Source organism: Aptenodytes forsteri, unplaced genomic scaffold, assembly GCF_000699145.1.
Source record: "Aptenodytes forsteri isolate BGI_AS27 unplaced genomic scaffold, ASM69914v1 Scaffold518, whole genome shotgun sequence".
Classification (NCBI taxonomy): Eukaryota; Metazoa; Chordata; class Aves; order Sphenisciformes; family Spheniscidae; genus Aptenodytes; species Aptenodytes forsteri.
In genome coordinates, this window is record NW_008795773.1 from 356,717 (window position 1) to 383,803 (window position 27,087).

General features: G+C 44.0%; 1 protein-coding gene across 1 annotated transcript in view; it reads right to left on the reverse strand.

The window, feature by feature from the left end:
* PNPLA7 (patatin like phospholipase domain containing 7) overlaps positions 1–27,087 on the reverse strand; it is a 128,147-nt gene that overhangs the window by 32,595 nt on the left and 68,465 nt on the right. The window contains exons 22-26 of the mRNA XM_009283607.2: positions 23,127–23,190; positions 22,449–22,617; positions 21,141–21,323; positions 20,435–20,553; positions 2,627–2,783 (exon numbers count right to left, since the gene is read on the reverse strand). Of these exons, the coding sequence (XP_009281882.1) occupies positions 2,627–2,783; positions 20,435–20,553; positions 21,141–21,323; positions 22,449–22,617; positions 23,127–23,190 (692 nt within the window). The remainder of the gene's footprint in view (positions 1–2,626; positions 2,784–20,434; positions 20,554–21,140; positions 21,324–22,448; positions 22,618–23,126; positions 23,191–27,087) is intronic.

Below are 27,087 nucleotides of genomic sequence, written 5' to 3' on the forward strand. Positions count from 1 at the left end.
TTTTTGAGGGGGGGGGGGGAAATCAGAGTTATCTAATCCACCACAGCAAAGACATTTCAAAAACCCCCACAGGCTAAAAAAGCCAGGCTGCAAGGTTTTGCACAAAGAGCACTCAGCAATAACCTTCACCAGCAAAAGCTCCCAGGCTTTAGAGGAGCAGAATCAGCAGCTTCTGTAGCAGGGAGCACTCAAGCCTTTTTGCATAATGGTGGCTTAATGAAAGACACTCCCCAGAGCATCTCTTGCACAGCAGCCGCCTCCTGCAGCGGTCCTCGCCGGCAGTGATGCTGCTCTGCAGGACAGCGGGAACGGTCCTGCAACGTTTGGACACTGGGAATTTGGGGCTTATCTGATGGATTTGTCATCTGGCTCACACTCGTTCCCTTCGGGTGGATCTTCTATGAATCCCCGAACTATTACGCACAGAGCTGGTGCTCCGTGAAAGGAGCCGCTCTCCTTGCTTAGTCTACAGCTGCAACACAATACAAGAGAAAATAACCCAGAATAGCCACTGTTAAAAAGATTTATAATCCCTCAAGCTACTTTGTACATTAGCTGTGATCTGAACTTGGAGAGAGGGTTTTCATGGCTTTCTTCAATTTACAATGCAACCATTCTGCTGGACTGTGCTGTTAACGGTGAAAAAGGCTTCAAACAGAGCGGTCTTTTCTTTTTTCATTCTCAAACCCTTGAACAATTTCTGGTTTGGATGCGGACCTGGCAAGCTTGTCAGAACAATCATGAAAGACCTCAAGTAAATCCATTCTTCATTAGTAAGATGAAATGTTTGCTCTAACAGAGGTCATTAACCTCTCTTCCAGCTACTTATTTGCAGATTTCAAGGTACCAATACCTGAAACAGCCCGAGGCTGGGCCAAAACCTGCCTTTTCCTTTGTGAAACGTTCTCTGAGCTTTGCAATTTGCGTTCAAAAGTTAATCAATAGATTAAATTCATTCTTTTCATCTTTAACTATATTTCTGGTAAAAGCAAGTGTGATTCCAGATTAGGCTGGCGAGCTCAAGAGCTGCAATGCTGGAAATGAAGCCGGCTTCGATGGGAGCACAGCACCGAGAAGCCCAGAAAACAGCATTTCCAGCTCTGCATCACCCCCTGTGCAGAAGAGATCTGACAAGTTGACAAACAAGAGGAGATAATCCTCTGGACAAATGCACGGAGGAAAATTCCATTGCTCTAGCCTAACCAAGAGCAACGGAGAGAGGGCAGTGAGCCAAGATTGCTGGAGGCTAGGAAAACATTGCAGGGAGGTATCACCACATGCTCGCCCTGCTCAGATGCTGTTCTGTAAGCATTTGGTAGTGACCCAGGTGGGAAATAAAGAGTGCAAGGTTAAATGGATGTCCGATATGATTCAGTACAGCTGGTTTTAATCTCAAGCCTCCTCCACTTTTGCAATTGCAGTGAACTGCTCTGCATCACGAGCAGTTTATGTTTTGGGTGCTTCCCAACCCAGCCAGGCACAGGCAGTTCTTAAATAAAAAGCACAAAATCCGCATTCTTCTAGCAAACAGCGACAGGGAGGTGAAACAGAGTCCCACGGTCCTCTGCCCACCAGGAGAGCACAAACATGCTGGGGCCTCCATATGTATTTTAATGCCCCAGACTACCTAGCTCGCAAGGCAAGTGGTATCTTACCAAGATACAGTAGATTTCGTCTCAAAGCCATGGCAGGTTAGAAGACATTTGGGAAGGGTAAGCAGTATACACGTGCCAACTACAGACTCCTATTTCCCCCTAAAACTCAAGATCTAAGCAGACCCAGAACTTAATCCAGTTTAGAAAACTCCCCATGGTGCTTACCCTTTCAATAAGAAAACCAATGTGAAAATGTGAGTTTCGTATAACCAAGACAAAGTTGGAATTGCACCGTAACTAGCAAACTTCAAAAATAACGCTAATCTTCACCATTAGTCAGTTTGAACCAGGTGTAACCTGGTGCTAGTACAATTTTCCCCCAACGTCCTGTCAGTAAATTCACCCACATAACTCACTATTTAAAACAACCTTCCCAAAACTTGGTTTAACTATGAAAATATGGTTTTGCTTGTACTAAATATTTAAAGTTAAAAGTTTCTCCTGACACAGAGTACCACCACTCTGGAATTCCCAGGCTATACCGTGAATTACACATTTTGTATTTAGTTTAGAGAAGGATTACCTCTGTCAATCAGTTCCACTGAAAAATGACAGCATGTGAGAACGAAAGAGAGAAAATTATACAAGAGAGAAACACATTTGTTGAGAGTTGGAAAGGAAACAGATTCCAGCACACAAAAAGAGAAGATAAAACAAAGATAAACACAGGCTAACACACTTAAACAACATCACTCTACGTTTATACTGCGACTGGAGTTTGTGCAGAGCAAAGTCAAGTGTTTGACTCCTGCCTCCTCGGGCGCTCGCATCACCTGCCAGCGTGACAGTGAGCAGCTTTCCCAATTCACTCCCTCGCTGCCGGGCAGGGGCCCTTTTCGTCGTACAGACGCCGAAGTGCAGATGGCCGCACTTTCCTTGGGCGGCTGCTTGTGCGTCGCTGCCTGCTAAGGCTTGCGGTTAAGCTCTTGCACTCCATCTGAGGAGAGGAGTGCCACATTTCCAATGCTTACCATGGCCCACTGCCTAGCTTTGATCCTCATCTGATTGTAGCTGCGTTCTTCGGCGTACAAGGCACTCATAAAAGCACCAATAGATGTTCCTCCGATCATATCTACGGGGATGCCAGCTTCGATCAGCGCTCTGATAACTCCCACTTGGGAGCATCCCCTGTGTCAAGAAAAGAAAGAAAAAAGGCATTATCAGACAAACAGCCATTGAAAGAGCATAAAAACGTAAATGCCACCTTCTAAGGGAGCTCGACTGTGCACTAGCTCAACTGCCAATCTCTTGCTAAACAAACCTCAATGCCAGAAAAAGGTGTCACAAATGCAGAAATCTTCAAAGAGACTCCCTGAGGGGCCGAGGAAGTGCAGATCACCCAGCCGGACTTCAGTACGAAAGACAGCAATACAAAAACAACAGCCAAGAATCAAGCCAGCGGACATGCGAGGGAAAAGTCAACATGGCTTTATGTCAACATGGGACCAATGCGTCAAAAATCCACTAGGGTTCCTCCTAAGCAGCCAGGAACGGCTGGATTTCAGAGACCTTTCCACAGGAGTCTTTTCCAGCGATTCTTCAAGAAACTCAGCCAGCCTGGGATCACGGGATGGGTCACCGCGTGGATTAATAATGAATTTGAAGATGGAAAACAAAGAGCAAGAAGAGACAAACAGTGACGAGAAGGCAAGAGTTTCATTCAGCACACAGACCCAGGAAAGGGGCAGATGAGGAGGCAGCGTTTGAGGATGATACAAATTTCTTCAGGATAGTAAATGCATTCCTTAATTTCAAGAAGTGCAGAAGGACCTCGGAGCAATGATGGAGTCGTGATAAGCAACAGATGAACCTCAGTGCTGATGGGACAAGAGAAAAACAGAAGCAGCAACGCCCCTACAGCAATGAGCTCTTAACTAGCTCTGCTCACACAGAGAGATTTTCTCTGAAAAATATTAACCTAGGGTTCAGTGGAAATTCAAAAGGCAAATCAAAGAAACCAGAATAAAACAGAAAACATAAGAACATACATCCAAAGATGGACCAGCATTTTGAGAACTGCTAGCAAGCTCAGACTTCTCACTAAAAAAAAAAAATAGCAGAACTAGAAAATGATAGAGAGAAGCAAAAAAATTACCAGAATATGGAAAGGACTTCACGTGAGAAGAAACTAGACTTGACTCCCTGACTGGGGAAGATCATGACTGATGGGAGACACGCAGGACCAGCCAATGATATCACCATGCAGAAAGTTTAATGTAAAAGGAAAAATTTACACACAGCCACATGTATGTAAAGCAAAAATTGGGGAAACCACTGTTACCACATGCTGAAGAGGTCAAATCACAGATGGATTTAAATGTGGACTGGATGAATCAAAGGTACCAGGCTGTCAGTGGCTACGAAACATGAAAAATCAGAGGTGCAACCTTGCGTTCAGGAAGCTCAGAAGCTGCTAATTGTTGCAAATACTCGTTTCTGAAGCAATCGCTACTATCTACCATCAGTAAAGGGAGCATAGGTGGAACATTTGATCTGATCTTATAAACAGCGATCCTCTAATGGGAGAAGGATCCCTGTCTGTTCTGCAGAACCATTACAGAAGCGGAGAAATTAGCAGTGGAGGCTGATTGCCTTCTTATCAGTACAAAATGAAGCCTCCAGTTTCAAATGCTTTGTCCAATTAATATCAAGTCAGTCAATCAGTTCATTCCACCTGGATGGAGGCTTTGCGGTCTAACCCATACAGCTGTAAAATTCTCCTTTTCCCATTTTCATCCCATTTTTCTGTTCCCCCATGGTTTGCTCTATTTCTGTCCTCTTTCCCCTTGCTGTTTACATCCTATAAATACTTGCTAACAGCTGCCAAGTCCACCGTAGGTGTCATTTGGCCAAGCTATGCTGAACACATTCTTTCCATCTAAATAAATCCCCTCCAGCTGCTGAAATGCTTTGAGACAGATTCTCGGTTATACTTGTGTAAGTGACTTCAGTGACAGATCTGCGCTGGTGCAATCCAAGAGCAGAAAATGGCTCATTTAGCTTTCCTCTCCAAATTCTCCTTCCCCTGCTTTACTATTGCTTCTTAGAATCACAGAATCATTAAGGTTGGAAAAGACCTCTAAGATCATCGAGTCCAACCGTTGACCCAACACCACCATGTCCACTAAACCATGTCCCTCAGCGCCTCATCTACACGTCTTTTAAATACCTCCAGGGATGGGGACTCAACCACTTCCCTGGGCAGCCTGTTCCAATGTTTAACCACTCTTCTCATAAGGTGCCCTAAGTTAAAATAATTCTATTTTTATCCCTGCCAGAGGAGCCCATTGTTTTTAGGCTTTTAGATCGCAGCTATTTTTGCCATCTGCTTCTTGTGCCTGGCACTTACTGTTGCCTTATCCCCGTGCGTAAGTCACTAGCTGACACCGATGTTTCGCTGAGGAACAGGACTTGCGCTATCCAGCCTGCCTTCTGGAGAAGGCCTACATCATGTGGATTTGTTAAGGCATGTTCAGTACTGTAAAGCATTTCCTGCTTGGAGGGCAATTTTAAACTGGCCAGGACTAGCTCCAGACTGGATGCTCTCCCTTTAACCTCTTCCGAAACTGGATCTCCTCATTCATGCGTTCATGTGTCCATAAAATATGAAGGATTTGACGTGATCACTCTGGATTTGTTTTTACTTTGCTGTATCATGCCCTTGAATAAATAACAAAAGATTATTATTACTTCTATTGGCAAGCCATCACCTCTGCATCTTGCATTGGCAAAGTCCCTGGCAATAACACAATCTTCCAGCTAAATGTGTAACAGCCACATATCTCCAACAGATGCATCGATTTCAAAGCTCTGACCGGCAAGATGGGAATGAAAGTACTCTTCTTGCTCAGAAAGGGACCTCCTATTGACTGCCAGACTAAGTTCTGTTCCATTTATACACAACTACAAAGCTGATTCTTCCAGTTCCAGCATCCTGAACAGCTTCGTGGTTGAATCCGTTTGTGCAAACTAAAATCCCAAGGAAAGTCAAATGTGCCTGAACCCACCTAATTGCTCCACGTACCACCCAGCCTCCTAAAGATATTACTTCTTCCTAAGTGTTTTTTCCCCTCCCTACAGCTTTAGGCCACCATTACCCCAGCAACGCTACTACATGAAACTTTTCAACAACTCCTCGCAGTTGGTTCTCTCTTGGCCACTTCTTCGCAGCTCACGGCGTACGTAAACACGGGCAGGCTGCCAAGGGAAGCTGTGTGCCGGAGCCGGCGCTTCGCCAGGCAGCACGCATCCCACTCACTGACAACTTGCCGGTGCATCACGGATAGCCGATGTGGGCAGCTCTCATACTACAACTAAAGAGGAAAAGAAACTGAAGCCGGGAGCTACATCCCTGTTAACGGTCAGAGTACTAGTGCAGAAAAAAAAACAGGGATCGTGCGCTTCTTGTAATACCAGGCACAATTTCACTGGGGATCTGTCCCGTTTTAGGGCAATATGTGAAAATACAAGAGTTTGGCAAGAGGAGCACAAAGGATGATTGCTTGCGGCAACACTGTACGTACACACCAGTGCCAGAGCACTCACTTGGAGCAGAGGAAGGGACGGGGAAATCTCCGGTTTCCTGGCTGACGTGGAGCTGAACGTCACTTACTCCGGAGGTAAGGGGAACAGGGGAGGCCATCTAGACAGGAGGAAGGAGCTTCTCAGATGCACAGCATGTTGCTGGAGCCGCACACGCAGCTGTCCTTTGCCTTAAAGCTGCCTGACGGTGCAGCTGGACGGAGCATTTCCCCTGCCAGGATTAACGCCTGTCCCCAGGACAGTGACAGGGACTCCTGGCACCAAGGACCAATGACCTAGAAGATTACTTTCAAATAATTTGCAGCAGAACCCAAAGATTCACCCAAGAAGTGCAGAGTCTATATATAAACAAAAACTCCTTTCCATCGTCTATCACTCCCTAGGACAGGCCTGATTAATTAGTGCCCTTTGCAGAGAGAGCGGAAACGGCACCAACCAGTTTGAGGAGGAACTGGAAATAAGAGCCACGCTCCGTTTTCACCCTGCCACTGCCTTGCAACCTGATCTGAGCCAGGCAAGCCACGGGCTGCTCTGTGCACCAGCTGCCCCGCAGTGGCACTTACTGCCCTACTTACCAAGCTCATGCTCGCACTATGCTTAAAAAGCCTCCAAAAGCAGTGCCGTGCTTCCTAAATTTCAAGCGCCATCTCTTCTTTGTACTAATGATCACAAATAAGTGACCAGGAAGCAGGGAGAGGAGTTATTGGGTTGAAGACGTGCTTCCTTGAAATAACAGGGCACAGCAAGCAGAGAGCGCGGACCTTCTGCCAGAAGGTCTTGCAGGAAAATTCCTGCTCCTGAAACAAGCCCTTGCTTTCATCCCCCAGGGAAATGCTGCTGGCATGTGACTGTAATGCACAAAGGCCAGAGCACAACTGATAAAAGAAAAATTCTTCTGCGAGACGTGCATGTGTCTGCTCCACACGTGCCTGCCAGAGCTCAGATTAGATATGACTCTCAGGAAGAAGAGAGCAAATGCAGCAGCACAGTTCAGATTAAAGCGTCAGCAGGAATACCGGCTGTCCTCTGTGCTCAGGTCAGGGGGCTGAAGAAAATACAATTAATACAAAATCAGAGACAGTGCACCGCTATTTTCTCCACAAGCCACGTTTAACGTATCAATAGGATGTTACCTGTCAGTGTTAGGAAAAATAAACATGATACCATGAGCACACAGAGAGGGGACACTCGTTTTTCAGACCGTGACTAATGGAGCAGCAAGGCAAGGCTGCAGCTTGATCACACCGCACACCTCCAAAGTCCACTTCAGTTTCAGAAAGGAAGAGAAAATACAGCTCAGGTATTCAGCCTCCCCAGCACCCGCCTCTTCTCCTAATTGAATCATCAGGACGAAGGAGATCTCTCTGAATGCACTGAAGAGATGTTATTTCCTTTGGTTAAAAACAGGATTAAAGTCATGGCTACTGCAGAGCTCTGCCGTGTCTCTAACCAAAGCCTCCCCGGAGCAGGACACACAGCTTGCTGCACCACCTTCCTGACGGAGTTAAGTGGCAAAGTAGGTAGAAAAACAGAGAAATTGCCAAGGGGACTTTACTGAACTCCACCAGAGCCTAACAAACCTGAATTAAGGCTCCCTCATAACCTTAAAACTCCTGAAGAAGCAAAGCTATACAAATAAAAACAGCTTTTCCTTCATATAACAGCTTTGATTCAAAGCACGTTATGAGCAGTTGTTAGATCACCCAGCTTATGGGGTGAGCGCAGACAAGTATGTATTTACTGTATCCATTTTAGAGACGTGCATAAGTGGTGCATCGGACGATTCCAATGCTGCTTCCTAAACCGAAGGTGACTGAGCTTCCGACCCACGGGAACAGACAGCACGTCCCGAAACACCGCCAGGTACGGCACACGGGCTCACCCGCACTTCTCGGACCGGGATCCCACAGCCGGGGCTGGTCACTGGTCTCAGACTAACAGATACAGCTACATCCACCACAGAACCGTTACCTGAATAACGTCTTTTGTGGTGGTGGTGTTAGATACCTTCTCAGAGTTACGCTGGAGGCGCTCATTGTATTGGGGCGGGGAGGAAGATTATATGTTATTTAAATGAAGGGCTATATAGAGTGGTATCTGGAAATATGAGATAAAGAGGAGTTTCTTCTTTATATAAAAAGAAGCATTTTTTGGTACACGTTTCGTTGCTAATCCCGACGTTGAGCGGCACAGTCACTGACTTAGAAATCAAGCAAGTCTTCTACAAGTTGCAACTGTATTATCTCCTTAGATATCTCTATTAGTTTGGCACCTTCAATCTTTTGCAGCTGCAACAATACATACAAAGATCACTTTGAGAACTAATCATACTTGTATCTTTCCAATAACATTATTTCCCAGCTTTCCCGACCATAAAACTTCCCGGTATCATAATTTTGCCAGAATAATTATAGTGATTGAGCTGTCAGCTCAAAAGGATAACAGAAACCAGACCACTGCATTTCTGCTCCCGCTGTACTACTTGCACACTTACGAGGAAGTTTCCAGTCAGGACGTTAATTAATTAATCAAGCCCCATTTCTAAGCTAAACAGAGGGAATAATCCCACATTACCTGGTTCTCACCCCAACATCCAGCTACCAACAGGACCCTTCCCAGCGGCTGCCCTGAAGGAAGCTTTCTCCCTTGCACTGCCCATTTTTAAAACTGTCCCCAGTTACTCGCGTATTGATCCAGAGACCTGAATTCTTCCTGTCTTCCCCTCCATTAGCAACAGCCTCGTTTCATCCTCCCGCTCAGCTTTGCCCTCAGATTCCCACCATCTCCTTAACTCAGAGATAAGGAGCCGTTTTCCCTTTAGCCGTGCCACGCTACAGAGACTGCCCTGCGCACTCAGGGCTACGCAGGCGGGTGCGGCAGAAAAAGCAACTCCTATTTATCACAACCCCAGTGAAACCACCTTCCTGCAGCAAAATCCAAATACAATGTCCTTTTAGCACTGATCTTGTTTCTGCTTTATATACTAACTCTAGAACAAGCTTTAAACAGAGAGATTTGTGCCTGACACAGAAGTAAGTCAGCAAAAATTGTTCCGCCCTTCCAGGAGGGCTGTCGGGTCTACCCAGACCTGGGGTGTGAAGGGATACGTGAGTAAGCCACTGGAGGGGACAAAAAACACAAAATAAAGCCAGAGTAAAAGTGAATCAGAAAATGCACCAGGGTTTTTGTTTTCTGATCCCACCTGCCAGCAGCACGCTCCGGTATGTGCGTGCAGGAGGAGGAAGGAGGGAAGAGAGGCTGAATGGCAAACTGCACTCCCCTCATCCCTTTCCGCGTGGGGATGCCAAACAAAATCCTGTCTCTCACTCTGAGCCAAGAAACAATTCAGTTATCTGCAAAGAAAGATAATTTCTTTGGAAAACAAATATATCCTCCTTCCCCCACCCCTTTGAGACTTACTTGTGAAAAGTCTTAGAAGAACCCATTTTAAGCACAACGTCTGGAAGCTGCAGAAATAAGACAAAAGCATAGCACTTTAAAGAATTTAACTGTGATTTTACTTACAACTTCTCCAATCTCCTCTTTCTTAACAGGAAAGCTCATTGCCCAGATAAGGTTAGACAGAGATTCCTAAAAATCACAGCAATGCAAGAGCTTTACCATCTTCCTGAAAGCACGTGGACTTCCCAACAGAGCATTACGACTGCTACGTGGAAAGCGTTCCCTCAAACTTGCAGCTCCGTAACACGGCACACATTTTTTCAGCTGAGAGAGAGAGGTGCAAAACTAGTAACAAGAGTTAAACCACAACTCCACCATCTCCTTGTTTAATTTCACCTGTATATCAAAGTACTGCTATGAGTTTGGTGGGTTGAAGACTGGAGATCAGGACAGGACAATCCAAATAAACCACTTGCAATTAATTTTTAATTTTTTTAAGTCATAACTTTGAAGTAGATGGCTCCCAAGCTCCGGCTGCTTGGAGGATTTAACAGAAGCCATTAAAATCTTCAACCTCCGTGGCAAATGGGAGCAAATGAGCAATTACATAGATGCTACAGATGGAAAAAGAAAAATCAGATCATTAAGCATTACGTGGGTGCCAAGCCATATGAACACGGCTTTTATGTGCATGTGATGACCCAACTATTACACAACTCACCGAGCAATTAGCATTCAGATCTGATAACAGCCACACGGCTCTGTCTGTGTTTAAGACAACTGCACTTTGAGGCAGAATTTTGAACGGATGCATAAACACGATTATATGGCTGAGCTCTCGGGCAATACACAAGATGGTCTGTCCCTGAAGAAATCAAAGCAAAGCCCCTTAGGAGCAATTACGCTGCAGTCTATTACCAACCATTTGCAAACAGAAAGTCTGAAGCCTTCAGTATGAGTTCACAGCCACGTCTCACGAGGTTTTATCAACAAAAGCAAATACTCAGAACCCACTGTTTTATTTTTAGGACTTGGGTTTTGTTTGTTCAAACAATATACTCTAGGGCTGACCTGGATAAGACTCAAATTAGGTACCCAAACATAAGTTATCATCATCTTTTCCAAGGAAAAGCCCACATTCCTTATCTTTCTCCTTCAGTCTCCACAAAACAGGACCAAAAGTAAAACACCAAGGCAAAGGTGTAATTTTACCTTTAAGGATAAAGAGTTTAGACTCTTCCCTGTTATTTTAGCTCCTGGATATTGCCCTGAAATCAAATCTGCTTTTTGAAAGACACAGGGAATCCAGGAGCCTGACTGCGTGGCTGACACTGGAATTCAGATTTTGGTCTGGTTTATCTGCACGTGGCAATGGATGCTCTGCTCACGACAACAGCACAAACATGCAGGGCACAGGCCACTTCTCCAAACACCTATATGAATAATTAGAAGCTCTGAAGCCCCCATACATCAATCTGAGCTTCAAAAAAGGGATATAATAAAGAAAAATTACAACCCCACTGTGCACTGTGATACAGATACCTATCTACACACACAAAACCATACTCAGGCCATGAAAAAGCTTCCCTTCCTCTGAAACGCACCTACCACAGCAGCAAGCTAACCGTACGTGAAGGAGGCTGAAGACTGCAGACTAACGCAAAGGTCACAAGGATTAACCTCGGGGCTGCCAACTTTCTGCCCTTCCAAATGTCAAAAGACAAATTTGGCCTGGTGTACAAAGGGATTACTTTGAAGAAAGGGAACTGGAGGAAGGATATTTCAAGTATTCAGGGTTTTTTTTTCATGACACAAAGCAGATCCAGCCTCTGTCATATCATTTTGATACTTCCATACTGCAGAAACCTCGCTTCATCAGCAGTTACTGGCCACTGACAGACTGCAGATGCTGGACGGTAAAAGAAGGGAAGAAGCATTTTTCAAGTTTTCAAGTTTCTTTCATATTTCAGTTCCATTTCCTGACACCTTTTACAGCAATATCAGGATGAGGAATGGGATCCTTTTAGCGGTGCATATTCTTCAAGACCTGTCTTGCTATAGAAAAGGAAAGCAGAGTCCTTACATTCCATCTCAGTTTCTTGAGCAAGCAATTGGAAATGAAACACAAATTTCATGGATGCTGCCTGACTGTATCAGGGGGAGAGAAAAAGAAAAAACAGGAATTGCAAAAAATCCTCACTCTTATCTTGCCTAAGTAGAAATTAGGAAATGGTGTGAACTGAGTGCAGAAGGACCCAATCTGTGCCAGACTGGTTCCGTACAGGACTGCCAGACGCCAAGCTGGAGACAGGGATCTTGGCCAAACCCAAGCAGAGCCCAGCACCACTGACCGCCGCTTTCCGCACCACCAAGGCTGCTTACCTGCCTGAGGACAGTGCTGGACCCACATTAGCTCTACAAGATCACACATCAACACGTCCAGCCATTAACATTTCCACGATACCAGGAAACCAAATGCACACCCCCCAGCTGATTAGGACCTGGCACATCCTACAGACTCAGTTTCAGAGGCGGCTACTCAGGAACCTGTTGGCTTCCACCAGAGCCCCTCTCCTACAGCATCTCTGCACTGTGAGAGAAGACACCAGAGCTGGCGCTACCCAGAGCTGGCGCGGGACTACAGGGTTTGCTTGTGTGGGCTCTTTGCTGCCCAGAACAGGCAAGAGTACTCTCAAATCTCAGCAGCTCCTGGAAAAATGTTGGCCATGTCTCGGCACTGTACCCAGACGACACAAACAGGGTTACCAGCAGCCTGGTTATTCCTCAGCCACTGCACACTGGAATAAAGAGTTAACTTTATCATCATAATTGGGCTGGATGTCAGGCTTCAAGCAAATTCCCCAGACACATCCAACCCATGAGACGAGAGCATAAATCCATATACATTTAGGGATAACAATACCCTCCTAAAACCCCAAACAGTTCCTGGTGGTAATGGTTTATACTTCTCTTCCATGTAAGTGCTTCAGAGCAATTTATAAAGGATGACCTGCACAGACACCAAAGCTGAGATGGCAGACACCTCGTTTTACAAAAGGAGAACACAAGTTATAAGCGTTTAAGCCATTTGCTCAAGCCCATGCGACGTCAGGAGCTGAACGCCAGCAAAGTGAAATCCTGACTGCCCATTCCTCACTTCAGTGATTTAACCCTCAACAGCCGCAGTAACTCACGACACCACCAACACCCCGAGCACCTCGGAGAGGCTGTTGTTGCTCTTTCGGAACTATCCTAGCCAAGGTCAGAATGAAGAACAATGGTTTTAGCAAGAATTTTGTTTCATAATTTACTTCAGAACAAGTGTTTTATCAGACTGTGTTTTTTGAATACTTCAAAGAATCAGAATCTAATTTTTACACATTTTTCAAGCTGTCAGCCCTCTTTACTGTGAATTTTAAGCGCTGTGAGATAGAGATAACAAATGAAGGGGATACCTGTACCCCATTACAAACCACTGAGAGCAACCTTAAACATTGCTATCAGTAATCTTTTTGCAAAATTCAGTCCGGTCCTGAAGCTCACTGCATGAGCTAAGAATTAGTTCAAAGCCAAGTGCATTTCTGTTAAGTTGACAAATAAGGACACCCCCCAGTATGGTAGAAGTAGTTGGAAAACTAGATTTTTTGCAATAGGTCCTTTGAGAAGAGGACTTGAGAGCAAAGACTGAGGAAGGAACTGAAGAGCAGATATAAAGAAGAGAAGCAGGAATGACAGTGGAATGAAAAGGGTGCGAAGAAACTGGGTAATCTTAGGGCTTGGATGTGTCAGAAAGGGAAAACGGAGACTTACAGACTAACAGAGACATGGCCAGGTGGAAAAAGAAAAAGGGTGAATAGATTATATACTATCTAGATAGGAATGGAAGCACGGAGAAGACATTACTAAGCAAGTTCTCAAGACGAGCATTATTTTTATTCTCCAGCATAAGGAACTGATAATACCAGCACATTTGGGCTCCACAGATCCCTGTCCTTCGTACCTTGGAGTGCCCCTCGTTAGACTCAGTCTACGGAAAGTTTTGAACCCAGCAAAAGAGCTGAAAAACTTTTACTGTGTTCCAACTTATGTGAGGAACATCAGGAGTCCAGGAAATTCCCATGGGATTTTCTTTCATCCCTTCTGTAATCTCTATATTGAATACGTTTAGGATCCCATAGGGAAAAACACTGCTCTGGGTTCTTTATGGCAGTATTTTCAGGGCATGCCTCTGGAGGTAGCATCTGAATTCAGGCAGCAAATTCCTTCCCTCTCCCCCCACACATTCTTTCAACAGCACATTGTCTGGGTGCTTGTGGTCAAGTTTAATAGTTTAAAAAAGCAACTCCCCTCATGCTTCCAATTATTACCCTGTATTTGAGGTATAGTAATTGATCTTATGAGCCCACCGTCTCCATTTCAAGCACTGCAGCTCTGCAGGGGTAGTTTTAAGACAATGTCCACGCACACACTTCTCCCACTGATAGGAATAAAAAGCCTCATATCATTAGTTATCTGTCTTAGTTGAGAAATAAGAATTAATCTTCCTTAACTGCTGGAACTGAATCCAAAGCACCTGCACCATAAAACTTCACGCAGTCTCCCCAGGAGATTCTGTTGTTGCCCGAGATTGAACATCAGGGTTTCATAACCACAACGCTGCTATCACCTGCACCGCAGGAAAAGAAGCTACAGCACGGAAAGCGCGTTGTCTGCATCATGCGAGCAAACTGTCCATCCCGAGGACAGCACTCAGGTCCCTTGACCTGAGGGACCAAGGGACCCTGACCCTGACCAAGGGACCTGCTGCTTCAGAAGTGATGGGCACTGAAGCACAGCTCCTCCTGGCACCCCGACTGCCGGTGCTGGGCTGGATGTTTAGAGGGAGGGTCCCCTGTACACATCATGCAACTGATGCTACATGGAGTAAGTGGGTTGCACTGATCACACAACGGGCTCGAATAGGAAACCCCAGTCGCCCAGGAATCCTGGAAGTGATCATGGATTGGCCAGAGGACAACTGGAACATTGTCTCCACCTCAAATTGCAGCTTTTTATTCCTCGGATGTTTCATCACACACTGAAAGCTGGGCTATGAAATGTCAGCTCCACCACTGCACTACCAGCCAGCCGGCTCCACCCCAGGACGCCCAAACCTCAGTCCTGACCTAGGAGCCTTCACTTTTATTACGCCCCAGAAGACTCCCTAAGCTTAGACATTTTCTGTGCAGTCTTCCCTATTTTCAGGGAGCAGACATGCTTCTCTTTGCTTTTGTGGACCATGGAGCAAAAGACGACAGTCCGGAAGGGATCTCAGTCGCTAGATAACTGGCACAGCTACAGCTCCCAGTGCTCTTCTCCACGGCAGCAGTGCTGGAAACCAGACCTTCCTGCGTTGCCGTTTGACCTTGGTCTTCGGTAGAGCTAACAACAGCCCCAGAAAAGAAAAGGTTTGATTTCTAACATCCCTTCCTCGCAGCACATTGCCCCAGTAAGTCCAACTGTTGCATTATCATGTTATGCTGCTGAGTATTTGCATGTTCATTAATTTTGGCAGCTTGTCAACTTTTCCTTAACCGGTTCAAGCAAGGGAAAGAAAACAGTGACTTCATAGCTTCTCTCAGAAAAAAGCTGATGAGAATTTCACAGGAGGTGAAAGTAGAATTTCTGCTGCTTGCAGTGTATCCTCTTGCCAAACACTGAAGATCTGCATCATGCAATGAAGAAGCAAAAGTTTCTCAGAGTTAAGATGGCAAAATCCAACTAAGAAGGAAGCATCAAGCAACTAAATAACAGGGTAACCACAAAACACCTCCTGTCCTCAATTATCATGGGAAGAAGACAGAATTAAGAATCAGCCTGCCCTCATCTGGGATGAGACCACGAGATTTTTGTACATTTTAAGGCTCCTCCCCAAGTTAGAATAGCAAACGAGACAGAAAACCAAAACAAACCCCTCCTCCTCTGGGATGAGACAAGATTTTTGTACATTTTAAGGCTCCTCTCCAAGTTAGAATAACAAACGAGACAGAAAACCAAAACAAACCCCAAAACACACTACTATCTTTATTAATCATTTCTGACTCCTCACACGAGCATATTGCAAATTCAGCCTCTGCGCTTATGCCATGATACCACTTAATTGCTGAGACTGTAATTAAAGTACTGTGTTACAGGCCATGGAACATCAGCAACACGTCCCTTCACCTGCTAAAGGCAGTCGGGAGCTCCCCAGAAGGCGCTCTGCCCCAGAGGACAGCAGTGTGCAAAGACACTATAGTAGGAATACAGTATCTTACGGCACAGCATATACTTGCTTTCAAGTGTTTTACACGGATAGGCCAGGTCATCAATGCCGAAATTCAATTCCTTTTTAAACAAGACGGAGCAGGGGAAGCACTACAGGGTTTGTTCATATGCAAGGGCTCCTCATCTCCTAGCCAAACTTGCATGCTAAAAGCACGCATCAACATTCAGAAAAGGAACATGATCCTCTAAAGTTCTCAAAGTGACTGTTTCAAGTTTTTCCTTATGCTATGTTGGGAGCTTTTCATCAATCCTTCTCTACCACGATTGCTCAGAAACACAAAGGGGCACAGTGACAGCTGGGAAACCTCTCAACGTGCTGCCACATTGGACCCAGCCTTCAAATAAGAGTTCCTTGTACCTGCACTGGGAGATGCACCTTCTCCTTGCTTGACCCATGTATATATGACAATCTGAGCTGTACGTCCCTTGGTTCCTTCCAACTGCAGAATGTGGCTTTGCCTAACCTGACTATGCTAGGGATTACTCATAAGCTGCAAGTCTTTGTCCCAGTGCAGACTAAGCACAAACAAATTCTGTCTTTGCGCCTTCTGGATGAACAGAAGGCCAAGGGATCAGTGTCTGGTGGCAGAGAAGGTAAGCAAGACTGATAAGCAGGTTTCTACTCAGATTTGCCTGAATGAACTGGAGTTGCAGCCAAACATAGCGGATGCAGCGACAGCAAAGCCTCCTTGTTTTATTCTTCGTGCAATCAGTGGTCTTGGAGTCAAACGCTGAGGGTGCAGAAGGCAAATGTGATCTCCTCAGAGCAGAATAATTATGAGATCTGCCTCTTGGGCACTCTTCTAGTCTTTTCATCACTGGGTAAAGCCATCAAATCAGAGCATAAAGCCAGGCTTTAAGGAGCACAGAGATCCAAACCAGGCTCAGCGCAGCAGCCAGTAAGTGACCAGGGGTAGATGGACCCGCATGTTTGGCCTTCTCTAAAAGCATGGAGTGTGAGCACCCTGCACACGGCACAGGCTTCAGGAGCACAGACAGACAGACAAGGCAACAAGTGGGTTCATCAGACGCAAATATCTCCATAACAAGAAAGGCATAACTTGCTTCTCCTGCGCTGCTGCTTTTATCCTCCCTTTTCAGAGGACCAGAGCTGAAAATAAAGAAGAACAGGCAGAAAGAGCAAGTTGATGAAACAGGCCAACTGCCCAAAATGAAAAGGCGTGAGTCTGAGTCAAATCCTTAGAGTCAGCAAGAAAGTGCTGTGGAAAAAAACCTACTTGACATGTCAAGAGCTGAGGTGAAATAATAAGTTAGAGGAGAAAACTAAATGGAAAAAGGAAAAAAGAAAAGATGCCCTGATGAAATATCTACAAATATCCTTCAGCAGCTCCTCAGGGAAGGCTCGAATGCTCTGCCTGAAGGAAAGGGCAGCGGAGAGAAGGGAAAGGCACAGTGTGCTGCAGAGCCCCGTCCACCCGTGCATCACGTAGCAGATGGGGGCAGGACGTGCAGACTCCACGAGTACCAGCTGGTGAAGGTCTCTGGCACCACGTGCATTCATTCCCAGCATGAACGTGCAGCTGATTATTATGCCTTATTTTAGATAGCACATCCAAAAAAGGCAAGTAACTTCGGTTAACAATAACTCTCTCCTTCTCAACAAGTATATTTTACGCACATGATGTATTTGTATCATGTGCGCTACTGCAAATACAGCCTCTCATCAAAATAACCAAACTGGAACAGGGCTAATGCTTTGTATTTTCCCATTATGCCTATGTAGAATAGGCACGTTGGACGAAATTCACTCCTAGAATAATGACATTATAATCAACAACAAAGCTTGTCATCACAATTTTGCTTAAGTCAGTCTTCTGAAACAGCACGACCCTTTTTTTTTTTTTCCAAAGCCCTAGGGATTCCCAGATGCTTCTGTATTAATTATTTACTCCCCATAAATTTTAGTTTTCAAACAGCTTTGCTAAGACAACTATAGAAAACCAAAGAAAGGGTGGGCTGTACGTGGGATGGCTGAAGGTCATGAGAATGATTTATGGGAGGGTTTATGCCTTTGTTGCAGGGTTTGATGTGTCATTATTCTTGCAACTACATTTCAAAGGTATTATTTTTCTAAACGCAAATCCCCTTTCCTTCCCTCAAACTCCACAATGTTTCTAACTGAAATTAAGTTAGCACTTAACAAAAGCAAAACACTATAATTTTAGAACTGTATCACTTCGATTTGTTTTATTTTTATACTCACAAGAGAAAGAAAACCTTTAGTTCCTATGCGCCTTTTGTCATGACAAACCACAAAGATAATTACTAGGAAGCTGCTCTGGTAAAACCTCCCAAACTAACTGTCACTGGGAAGCCAGACAAACATTCCCAAAATAACAACTGAATAATTGATAGTACTGGAGTCACAGAACACGCTGCCTTTAACAGAAATAACCACCAGCCAGCACCCTGTAACTATTAGCTCTCTCTGGGTTTTGTGACCAGTGTGATTCATGCTTCTAGAACAAGGTAGGAGGTTACTTTGTGTAGCATATTATCCCAAGGCTACGCTAACTACCAAGAGTCTGTGCAGCGACACGTCAAGATGTTTTCAGCCAGAATGGGCTTTAGTCACAGATGATTTTAAGTACCTAGTGCATAATTTCTTGAAAATCCTTTGTTAGTAGAGATAGGGACCTAAGTACTTACTTTGACCTGTGAACCTTCCCAAGGCAGATTTTTACAGAGTTCAGAGTAACTCCATGCTTTCCCCAGAGTCTTAATTATATTCTCACTTCGAAAAAGATTTTTTTAAAAATCCCAATCCTTCGCCTAACCACAATTTAGATGACAATTCAATCACAGAAATAGCATACAAGTACCTTTCCACTGGAAGCACAATGCTGACACCTCCCACGTGCCAGCCTGAACCCCCAGAAAAAGCATTTTAGACCATGACATAAATAGGGTTTCAGAGAAAAGAAATTATCGTATTTATCCATTCTGCCATTTAATCCTCTTAAAGTCCTCCATATTGCATGGATGCAGAAATGAGCAAATTAATGGACAATGGGACATGGTCACATTGCTGAATGGGTGGTGTGCATCCCGAAATCCTAAAGTCAACACAGTAGCAGTGCAGCGGTTCAGATTTGCGGAGGAGGACAACACAGGACCAACAAACAGGCTCAATAATCCTGCTCTTTCTTACCTCTGCTCTTGAAAACCAGCAGGTGGTAGCTTGCAAATTAAGTAGTAGAACAAAAAAAAATAAATAGTTTGGCAAAAATTACAGCAGTGTTTACAGAAGGAAGAAAGGAAAGGAATGAGCAAAATGTACTGCCAGAAATATAGAAGTGCACATATTTTAGCGTGACACAGGCTTCAGTAAAGACAGAGATACCAGAGAGCTTGTAACAAAAAAACAAAAAACCCAAACAAAAAACCCCACCACACCACGAGTGCTTTGCATCAGTCAATCAGAAGCCTCCTGAGATACCCAGATTAAGTAGAAGCTCCCCTCCTCTGCCTTACTTTGTGTCTCCACAGGATAGTGCTTATCTCAGAAATGAAATATTGAAATCATCTTAGGTGAGGAAACTGTGAAAGCAAGCAGGATAAAGGCATCTTTGCAGACATTCAAAGAAACAGCCAAAGCAGTGGCTGTCTCAGCATCAAGTGACTAATCAGAACAAGTTGTCACAAAGGAGCTCTAACCTTTACCGTAGCGAATAATCCCCCCAAAGCACGCACTGGCCCGAAGACAAAAATGTGATATTTCCATGGATTTAAATACACATACTATGTGCAAATTATACTTTTTATTTTTGAGAGCAGTATTTCAAAGCGCTGTTTTAAAGAAGGGCTTCCAGAACATGGTGATGAAGACAACAAAGACGGCGCTCTCTTGAGACAAAGGGCTACTAAATTCTGTCTCAACATGAAACTCTCAAAGTAGAAAGGGATTCCAAAGAAAAATGTCAGTAATAATTTATTTCCAAAGCTCACCAGGAATTCAGATGGAATTCTAATAGACTGTTCAGCACACACCTTGCCCCCACGTCTGCAAAAATACAATCTTTCTGTAAAGTACAGCTGTCAGAAGTGTATCGGTACCTGGGGTTTTGGGTGATTATAAAGAGAACATTTGTCCATTAGAGGACATAATTCCTCTTGCTGCTCAAAATTTGAAGAGCTTTGGGGGCCTTTGAAATATTGTGAGCCATTTTCTAATATAAGAATCCATAGGGGGAAAAAAAAATCCATAGTGTAGGCCAACAAAAGAAAGAAGAGTCATATTTAGTGCCCTGGTCATCTCCTGGTATTAAGCCCAACTTATGAGAGGTCTCAAGAGGTCAGAAACACTCATGTTCCTTCTGCAGAAATCCAAGCACAAATCCACACAGCAGGTTAAGTTTGCATAAGAAAAGCAACTCCTCAGTGTCTTCCCCAAATGCTACTTACAGAACAGTGCTGATTTTACCCTGAAGAATCTGTTGCAGCCCAGTAACAGTGGTGCTCTAGGGTCTCGTAGCAACGCACCACCGTGCCCAGGACAAGCCACCTACCTTGCTCCTCCGCCCCCAAGGACCAGTGCAATGGCATTTCCAGTCAGAACACGAGCCAGGCGAGAAAAGTCAGAGTGACGGTCTGGTGGTTTCTGGAATACACGTTCGTACATCTCTATCTGCAGAAGAGAGGCAGATGGTCATTCTAAAGGCAAGGTAGAGTCTACGCTACCAGCCAATAACACACTGTTAAAAAGTGGATAGCTGGTCTTCAAACAAAAAGAGGGTTAATGAACTATCCAAACAGTTCTAGTGATTGTATGCATCTCTCGTACTTTCATAGTAGCTGGGAGAATTTCACCGTAGTACAGTATTTTCTTTGCAGCTATTTCTTTTTCTTGACAAGGATTTGAAGTTACTGGGAAGCATCCCAAGTCTGCCTCTGCTTTATCTTTAGCATGATTTTCACAAGCATGGGGATCCTCCCAATGAAAAGGACTCTACACCTATCAATATGACCTTGAGGTAGTATTTACTGTCTTCAGCCAAGCCAAGTATGCATCCATAAGGAAGATATGAGCCCCTTATCCCTATGTTTCCTATAGTAAATTGAGGCCAAACAGATTTAAGAGAACATTATCTGTGTAACAGTCAATTGCACATCAGAATATCACGTAATAACGTTATATCAGATTACCTTTGATAGATGGATTACAAGTAAGGTACTACAGCTAAAGGACCAGCCACCAAAGGAGGAATCTCTTACCAGCTTGGGCAAGCTTCTTTTGGAAAAGACTCTGCGTGGACAGTGGAGATGAAGATGAGCAGAACACCAGCTCCGCATGTTGAGCCATTCCACAGTTCGGGAAGGGAGAGGCCCATCCTCCTTATGGAGCAGGACGAGTTGCTTCTGGGCTCGGACCGCGGTGTTCTCCAGCATCCTCTCCAGCTACAGCACATTACACACACCAAAGGAATGGGGGCGTCAGGTATTTACTGCTCCAGTATCAGTTTAACAGAATACTGTATTGTGAAATACGTATCTGTACATACACGCACACATATATATACACATCTGACCCCTATTCCCATCTGAATCCGCAGGCGACTATGCACACTAAGAACCCTCAAAGAAGCTGTTAGCTGTGGGCTTACATGGCATACAGAAGTCTAAAATCAGACAAGGATTCAAACCTGACTACTTAAAAGTGAATGCTTTGTACCTAAAACATAGACCATTAAATGCATAGCACAGACACACGCTGTTCATGCAAAATGAGATTGCTTCCCAAGTCATATTTAAGCCTACAAATGTTCAGCATGTGTTGTTCTTTCCCTTCCAATCAGATCGCTTTTTACTCCTTGCATTCCTTATTTTATTTTTTTGTTGTTTTAGGCAACCGATGGCGACTTGCTTTTACTGTGCTTCCTGCCTCCCACATACAGTCATGAAGAACCAACACAAAGTGACACACAAGAAACACTGCAGATGGTACCAGTCCCAGACTCTTTGGAGGTCAGACTCAGCACTTCACAATCCTAAAAAACCCACTCGTGACCTCATTTTTAAATTTCTTGCAGAATTTATGTGCCTGGACAAACAACTTTGGTAATAAAATATCAAAAATAAAAATAGATAGTAAGGGGAAAAAAAAATACAGCTTACAATCTGTAATAAAATATATTAAATTATTCATACAATACAATTTATATCTACTTTTTCCTAGGGGCACACCATGAATTCCATCCAGGCAGAAAAGAATTTGTCTCTCTATCTGGATATCCTGCAAAGAAATTCTGGACAGAAACGCAAAGCTGCAAAGCAATTTGACTTGATTTACCATTGGCCAAAATGACTCTTTAGAGGAAAAGAATTTAGCTGGAAACACTTCTACATAAAACTTGCCATTTCAGAGGATCCTCATTCAGTTCTTTTTCTATTTATAATACACGTTTCTCAGGAATATTTCATTATTTATGCTTCACTAAACCCAGGAAAATTCATGAGTATGAAACAACCTTCTTTGATCTGGACTGTTAACACTGCAAATATGGGAAGGAGCTATTTCCACACCTCTCCAACAGTAGGTTCCTGGTCTCCCAGCCCGACGATTAAGATGGAGTCAGCCTGCCGGATGCAGCGTTGAGTCCAGGGAGTAAGGGTGCTGTCTGCCTGGTAGAGTACAATACGGTGAATATCCTCCTGCTGTCCCAGCCAGCTAGTTAGTCGGTATTCATGGATACTGGGGACAGAAAAGAAGAAAAAAAACCAAATTCAAATGGTTTTATATCACAGCTCCTGACAGAGTAGAGAGAAATCTTACATGTCAAGCAGAAAATCTGAAGGACATCAGACACCTGCATCTCCTGCTTGTCCAGTCTAAGAACCTTATCTGCCCACATTTCCAGGCTCACGCTTTCTTCATTTCTGCATTATTTATACCATTAGATACATACACAGAGGAAAGAAGATGCAGTGAAGCCTACTTCAGTAAGACTTCCATGGCACCCCTAAGAATGAGTACACTTGGAGCAATTCAGCTTTTCCAATTTCACAAGTGAGAAAGTAACTATGGAAAAAAGCCACCCACATTTGAACCAAATACTCTTGAAACATTGTTGTCTCAAGCACCTTGATGAGAAAGCACAATGTATGTTAGAACACAGGATTTTATTCCCAAACACTGTATATTTCTAAGACCAGCATAGTATCTTTCTGCATTTTCTCCTAAGTAGTAATGAGGGCAGGTACCTATCCAGCGCAGCAGAACCAAGTCGCTGTTTGATGTTATCGCTGGTGAGCAGCAAAGCAGGACCTGGAAGAACAAGAAGTTTCACATGTGAACACCTGCCATTCTGCTCCTGACAGACTGTATTGAGAAAGTGTAGCTATAACAAATGCAGTTCCGTGAATCTGCTGTGAAGATCATGATGGATCAGTGCATTCATCAGAGTTGTTGTAGAAGAAAGAGCTGGCACAAAGCCTTCACAAAAATTTTCACACTTACCTACAATAACATCTTCCCATTCTCCACATTCCCAGAGCTCTGTTACTGCATTAGTCGCAACCTACAAGCTCTCTTTTATCGCATTCCTCAGTGTCACATAGGATGACAGTTTCTACTGCAGCTGCATTTTCACACACACAACATTCAGAATATCACGTACCTCTTGCAACCATTGCCCAGGAATCTGGTTTCAAAGAAAAAAGCTATTTCACTGACCTACTGAAATACGTAATTTGTTCATCCTGCACTGAACCAACTCCCCAGATGAATCCTACGGCTCTCTGTAGTACTACTTCTTATTCAACACGCCAACAGGAACCTACACCACTACCAACCCCAAGGAGAAAGAGACTCACAAATCCGTAGGGCACAGTCCGATTCACACTACTTCCACTATAGGGATAGGCATACGCACGCATCTGGCAACAACATTATATCTGAGATGAATTTTGATGCACATAAAGTTTCTTGCAGGCACTTTAGTTTATTTTTCTTATTAGCAATTCTATTTCACCAGCAGCAATACATGCCATATGAGATGGAGGTTGCAGAATAACTGCAGCTAAACACAAAAAAGCAAAGAAAAGAAAACTTAAGGGATTAACCTCATACCTAAAGAAAAGATTATCTGTCTCATATTGAGAGGGAAATTCACATTTACAAAACATGAAAGAGCAGTCGCTCTGTATTGATGTTTTCATAATGTAATCCTTCATTCTTTCCTTAATAAAGAACCGAAATTTATGTACGAAATAACAAAACAATTATGTGAGGTCTCTCAAGGCATTAATAAAGCAGCATGGCTTAATGTGTTTAGTAAAAATCAAGGAACCATGAATGAACAACATGGTAAAAGGTCATAATTTCCCACTTACATGCTCAAAAAGCAAAACCCACAAGCACAGTATCTGGAGCTGGCCATCCTGACCTTCAGGGCCAACTCATTTCCCCCACAATGCCCAATTCCTCCTGCGAAGACTTCACTCTGTTTTAACATATTTTAGTGTTAGACTTGGAAAAAAACCTCAGAAGTATGCTTTTTCATGTTGTATTTTCAAACATCCAAATAACGTTTGCTCTTTGTTACACTGATGATGGAAGGAAGAGCAAACAAAAATGGACAAAAATATCCTGTAAGTGGAGACCAAAAGATAAAAAGTGAAAGCTGGTAAGAAAGCACAGAAAGGAGGATGACTTGAGAGTAGAATTTAATTTTCTCATCCTCCAATAAAGTTTATGGTAGTTGGTTCCTGTGAAAGCAACAAGTCCAAAGTAGAGGGAACTAGTTAATAAGCATTTCAAGATCTGAACTGGTTTAACCTGCCCTTCACTCCTGGATCTGTGCTGCTCCTCCGTTTGTGCTCATTGAACCGTCTATTTGCAGAGAACAGACCCAATGCTTCTGGGGGTTTTTACCACTTAATTTTTAACATTGGCAGAGTCTTTGATCTGGTTCACCATTCAGCCTCACTAACAGTCGGGCTAGCACAGCTCTGGATGAGGTAATGGGATTAAGAGAGGTCTCCCAGAAGAAATACTTGTGACGTTGCATGCTGTGAAGACAGCAAGGGAGAGAGGGCAGGTAACTTTTGAAAAAGCATTCAACAGCAGAGTTATCATTTCTGTTCATTAATGTGTCAAAAGTTCTCAGCAAAATAGAAATGATATGTAGACCAAATATTCTTCCAGGATTTGTGACTTACAAAGCTTTACGACAGTGGTGGAAGTTTAGTAGGCAAAGATGAACAGCTAGGAATGTAAAATGAGCTAAGGAATACAATAAAAATGCCAAGTAAGAGAGACTAACGACGAGGAGGCAACAGAGTGCTCCACCTCTGCATTTGCCTGTTATCTCTCTGCAGCCGGTCACTGACATCCAGGAACATCAGCAAAGGAGCTTGGAGTGCACCGTGCTGATCTGAGGCACTGGGGGCACATGCCCTAAGGGGAAACCATTAAACCCAGTGACCCAGCCAGCCAGAACACCTTTTATACAAGGCGAGAGGCAGACTTTGGAGAGCTGGGCTGCATCTTTATGTTAGTCAAGGTGACGGCTGCTTCACCCACAGATATCTTGAATGGGGACAACACATCCCCATCGAGCCTCAAAAGAGCCTTGGAGAGGCATATGACTTCAGAAATCATGTCCACTTACCTCACTTTTGTATTTGGAAAAGAAGCAGTTCACAGAATATGACACAAACACGTGTGTACAGACAGACACACAGCTGTGCCGGCTCGGGAAGAGTCTGCCCAGCATCCCCTCTGCACACCGGCAGTGCAGGATGAAGACACCCAGACCCTTATTCATCCCCAGCTCAGAACACGGCGATGCTTCCAACTGAACCAACTCTGTTTTGCTTCAGAAATAACAACCATCTGCTCTACACTTCCAATTTCTCCCAATTAATCAACCATTAAATAACCCTCCATTAATGTGATCAAGAACACCAACATATGTGTTCTCAAGTGCATAAAACAGAATGACCAAAAGTGTTATTTAAACTAAACTGCTGAGAGCCACGAAGTAGTAAAAATCATTCTCAAGTACATCCCCCTCAAACAGCCACACCAATGTCCAAGATGATGCGTTACCGCATCCTCAACACGCATTATCATAGTTACACACCATCATCTAGTGACGCTCTCTCCACACCTGACATCAGCCTCGCAGGCAATTTACAGCTGCAGTTGGCATCATGAAAACACCCCTCCATCCTCCAGCAGCCGCCTGCACCCTTCAGGGACTGTTCTCTTCCAGTAGGATTAGACATGGGGTGAATAGCTCAAAGTTAAGAACGTAGGAGAGGTGATATGAGGTAACATTAAATATTTATCTAAGCCCAATAGTGTCTCTCTGACTGCAACCAGCAGCAGATTGCTGGGGAAGAGTATTAGAGCAAGGAAAACTTAATAACATTCTCTGAGCCTCCAGCAATTCCCAGTTCATGAATTTCTCAAGCCAGAGGTGGTGACTTTTAATAGCTCCCGAGGATTTTTCTTTCAGTGAACTCACTGGGATTCTGAATCCCGGCTTTTATGTGCTTCAGGTGAGAAAACTGCATGGCAGCGGTCTTACCCCCAGGCACAGAGGATCAAGATTCATTGGGAAACCTCATGGAGCATCTAAATTGGTACTCCAGAGCCATCTGTTTTTCAGTACAGCACTACAATTCCGTGAAAGAGAAGTGAGGAGAAAAAAAATGCTGGCAAATACCAGAGATTTAGTTCATTTGAACTTTTAAGAATAAAAGGCACTCAAGAAAAGGGTTGAGAAAGCCCTTCAGCAAGGCTTCCAAGCTCAAGCCCTGCCCCAGTAAGGAGACATAAAGCATCACACATGAGACATAAAACTCTTCCTTTCTTTCCAAAGATGAGCATGGTACTCACTCTGGTAATTTTTTTCCACATAACACCAATTTCATAAGATATGCAGGAGTGGGAATACAGATATCCTAGTTCTAAGTCTAATAAAACATGGACAAAAAGTTGCCCAGAGAAATCAGAGGTCCAGAGATCCAGAACTGATCTCTGATGGTTAAAAGTGGTCGCGAATCCACCTCACCTGGAAAAAATACTCACACAAAAAGGTATGTCCAAAATGCACGTCCTGTTTCAGCTGGGATAGAGTTAATTTTCTTCCTAGTAGCTGGTACAGTGCTGTGTTTTGGATTTAGCATGAGAATAATGTTGATAACACACTGA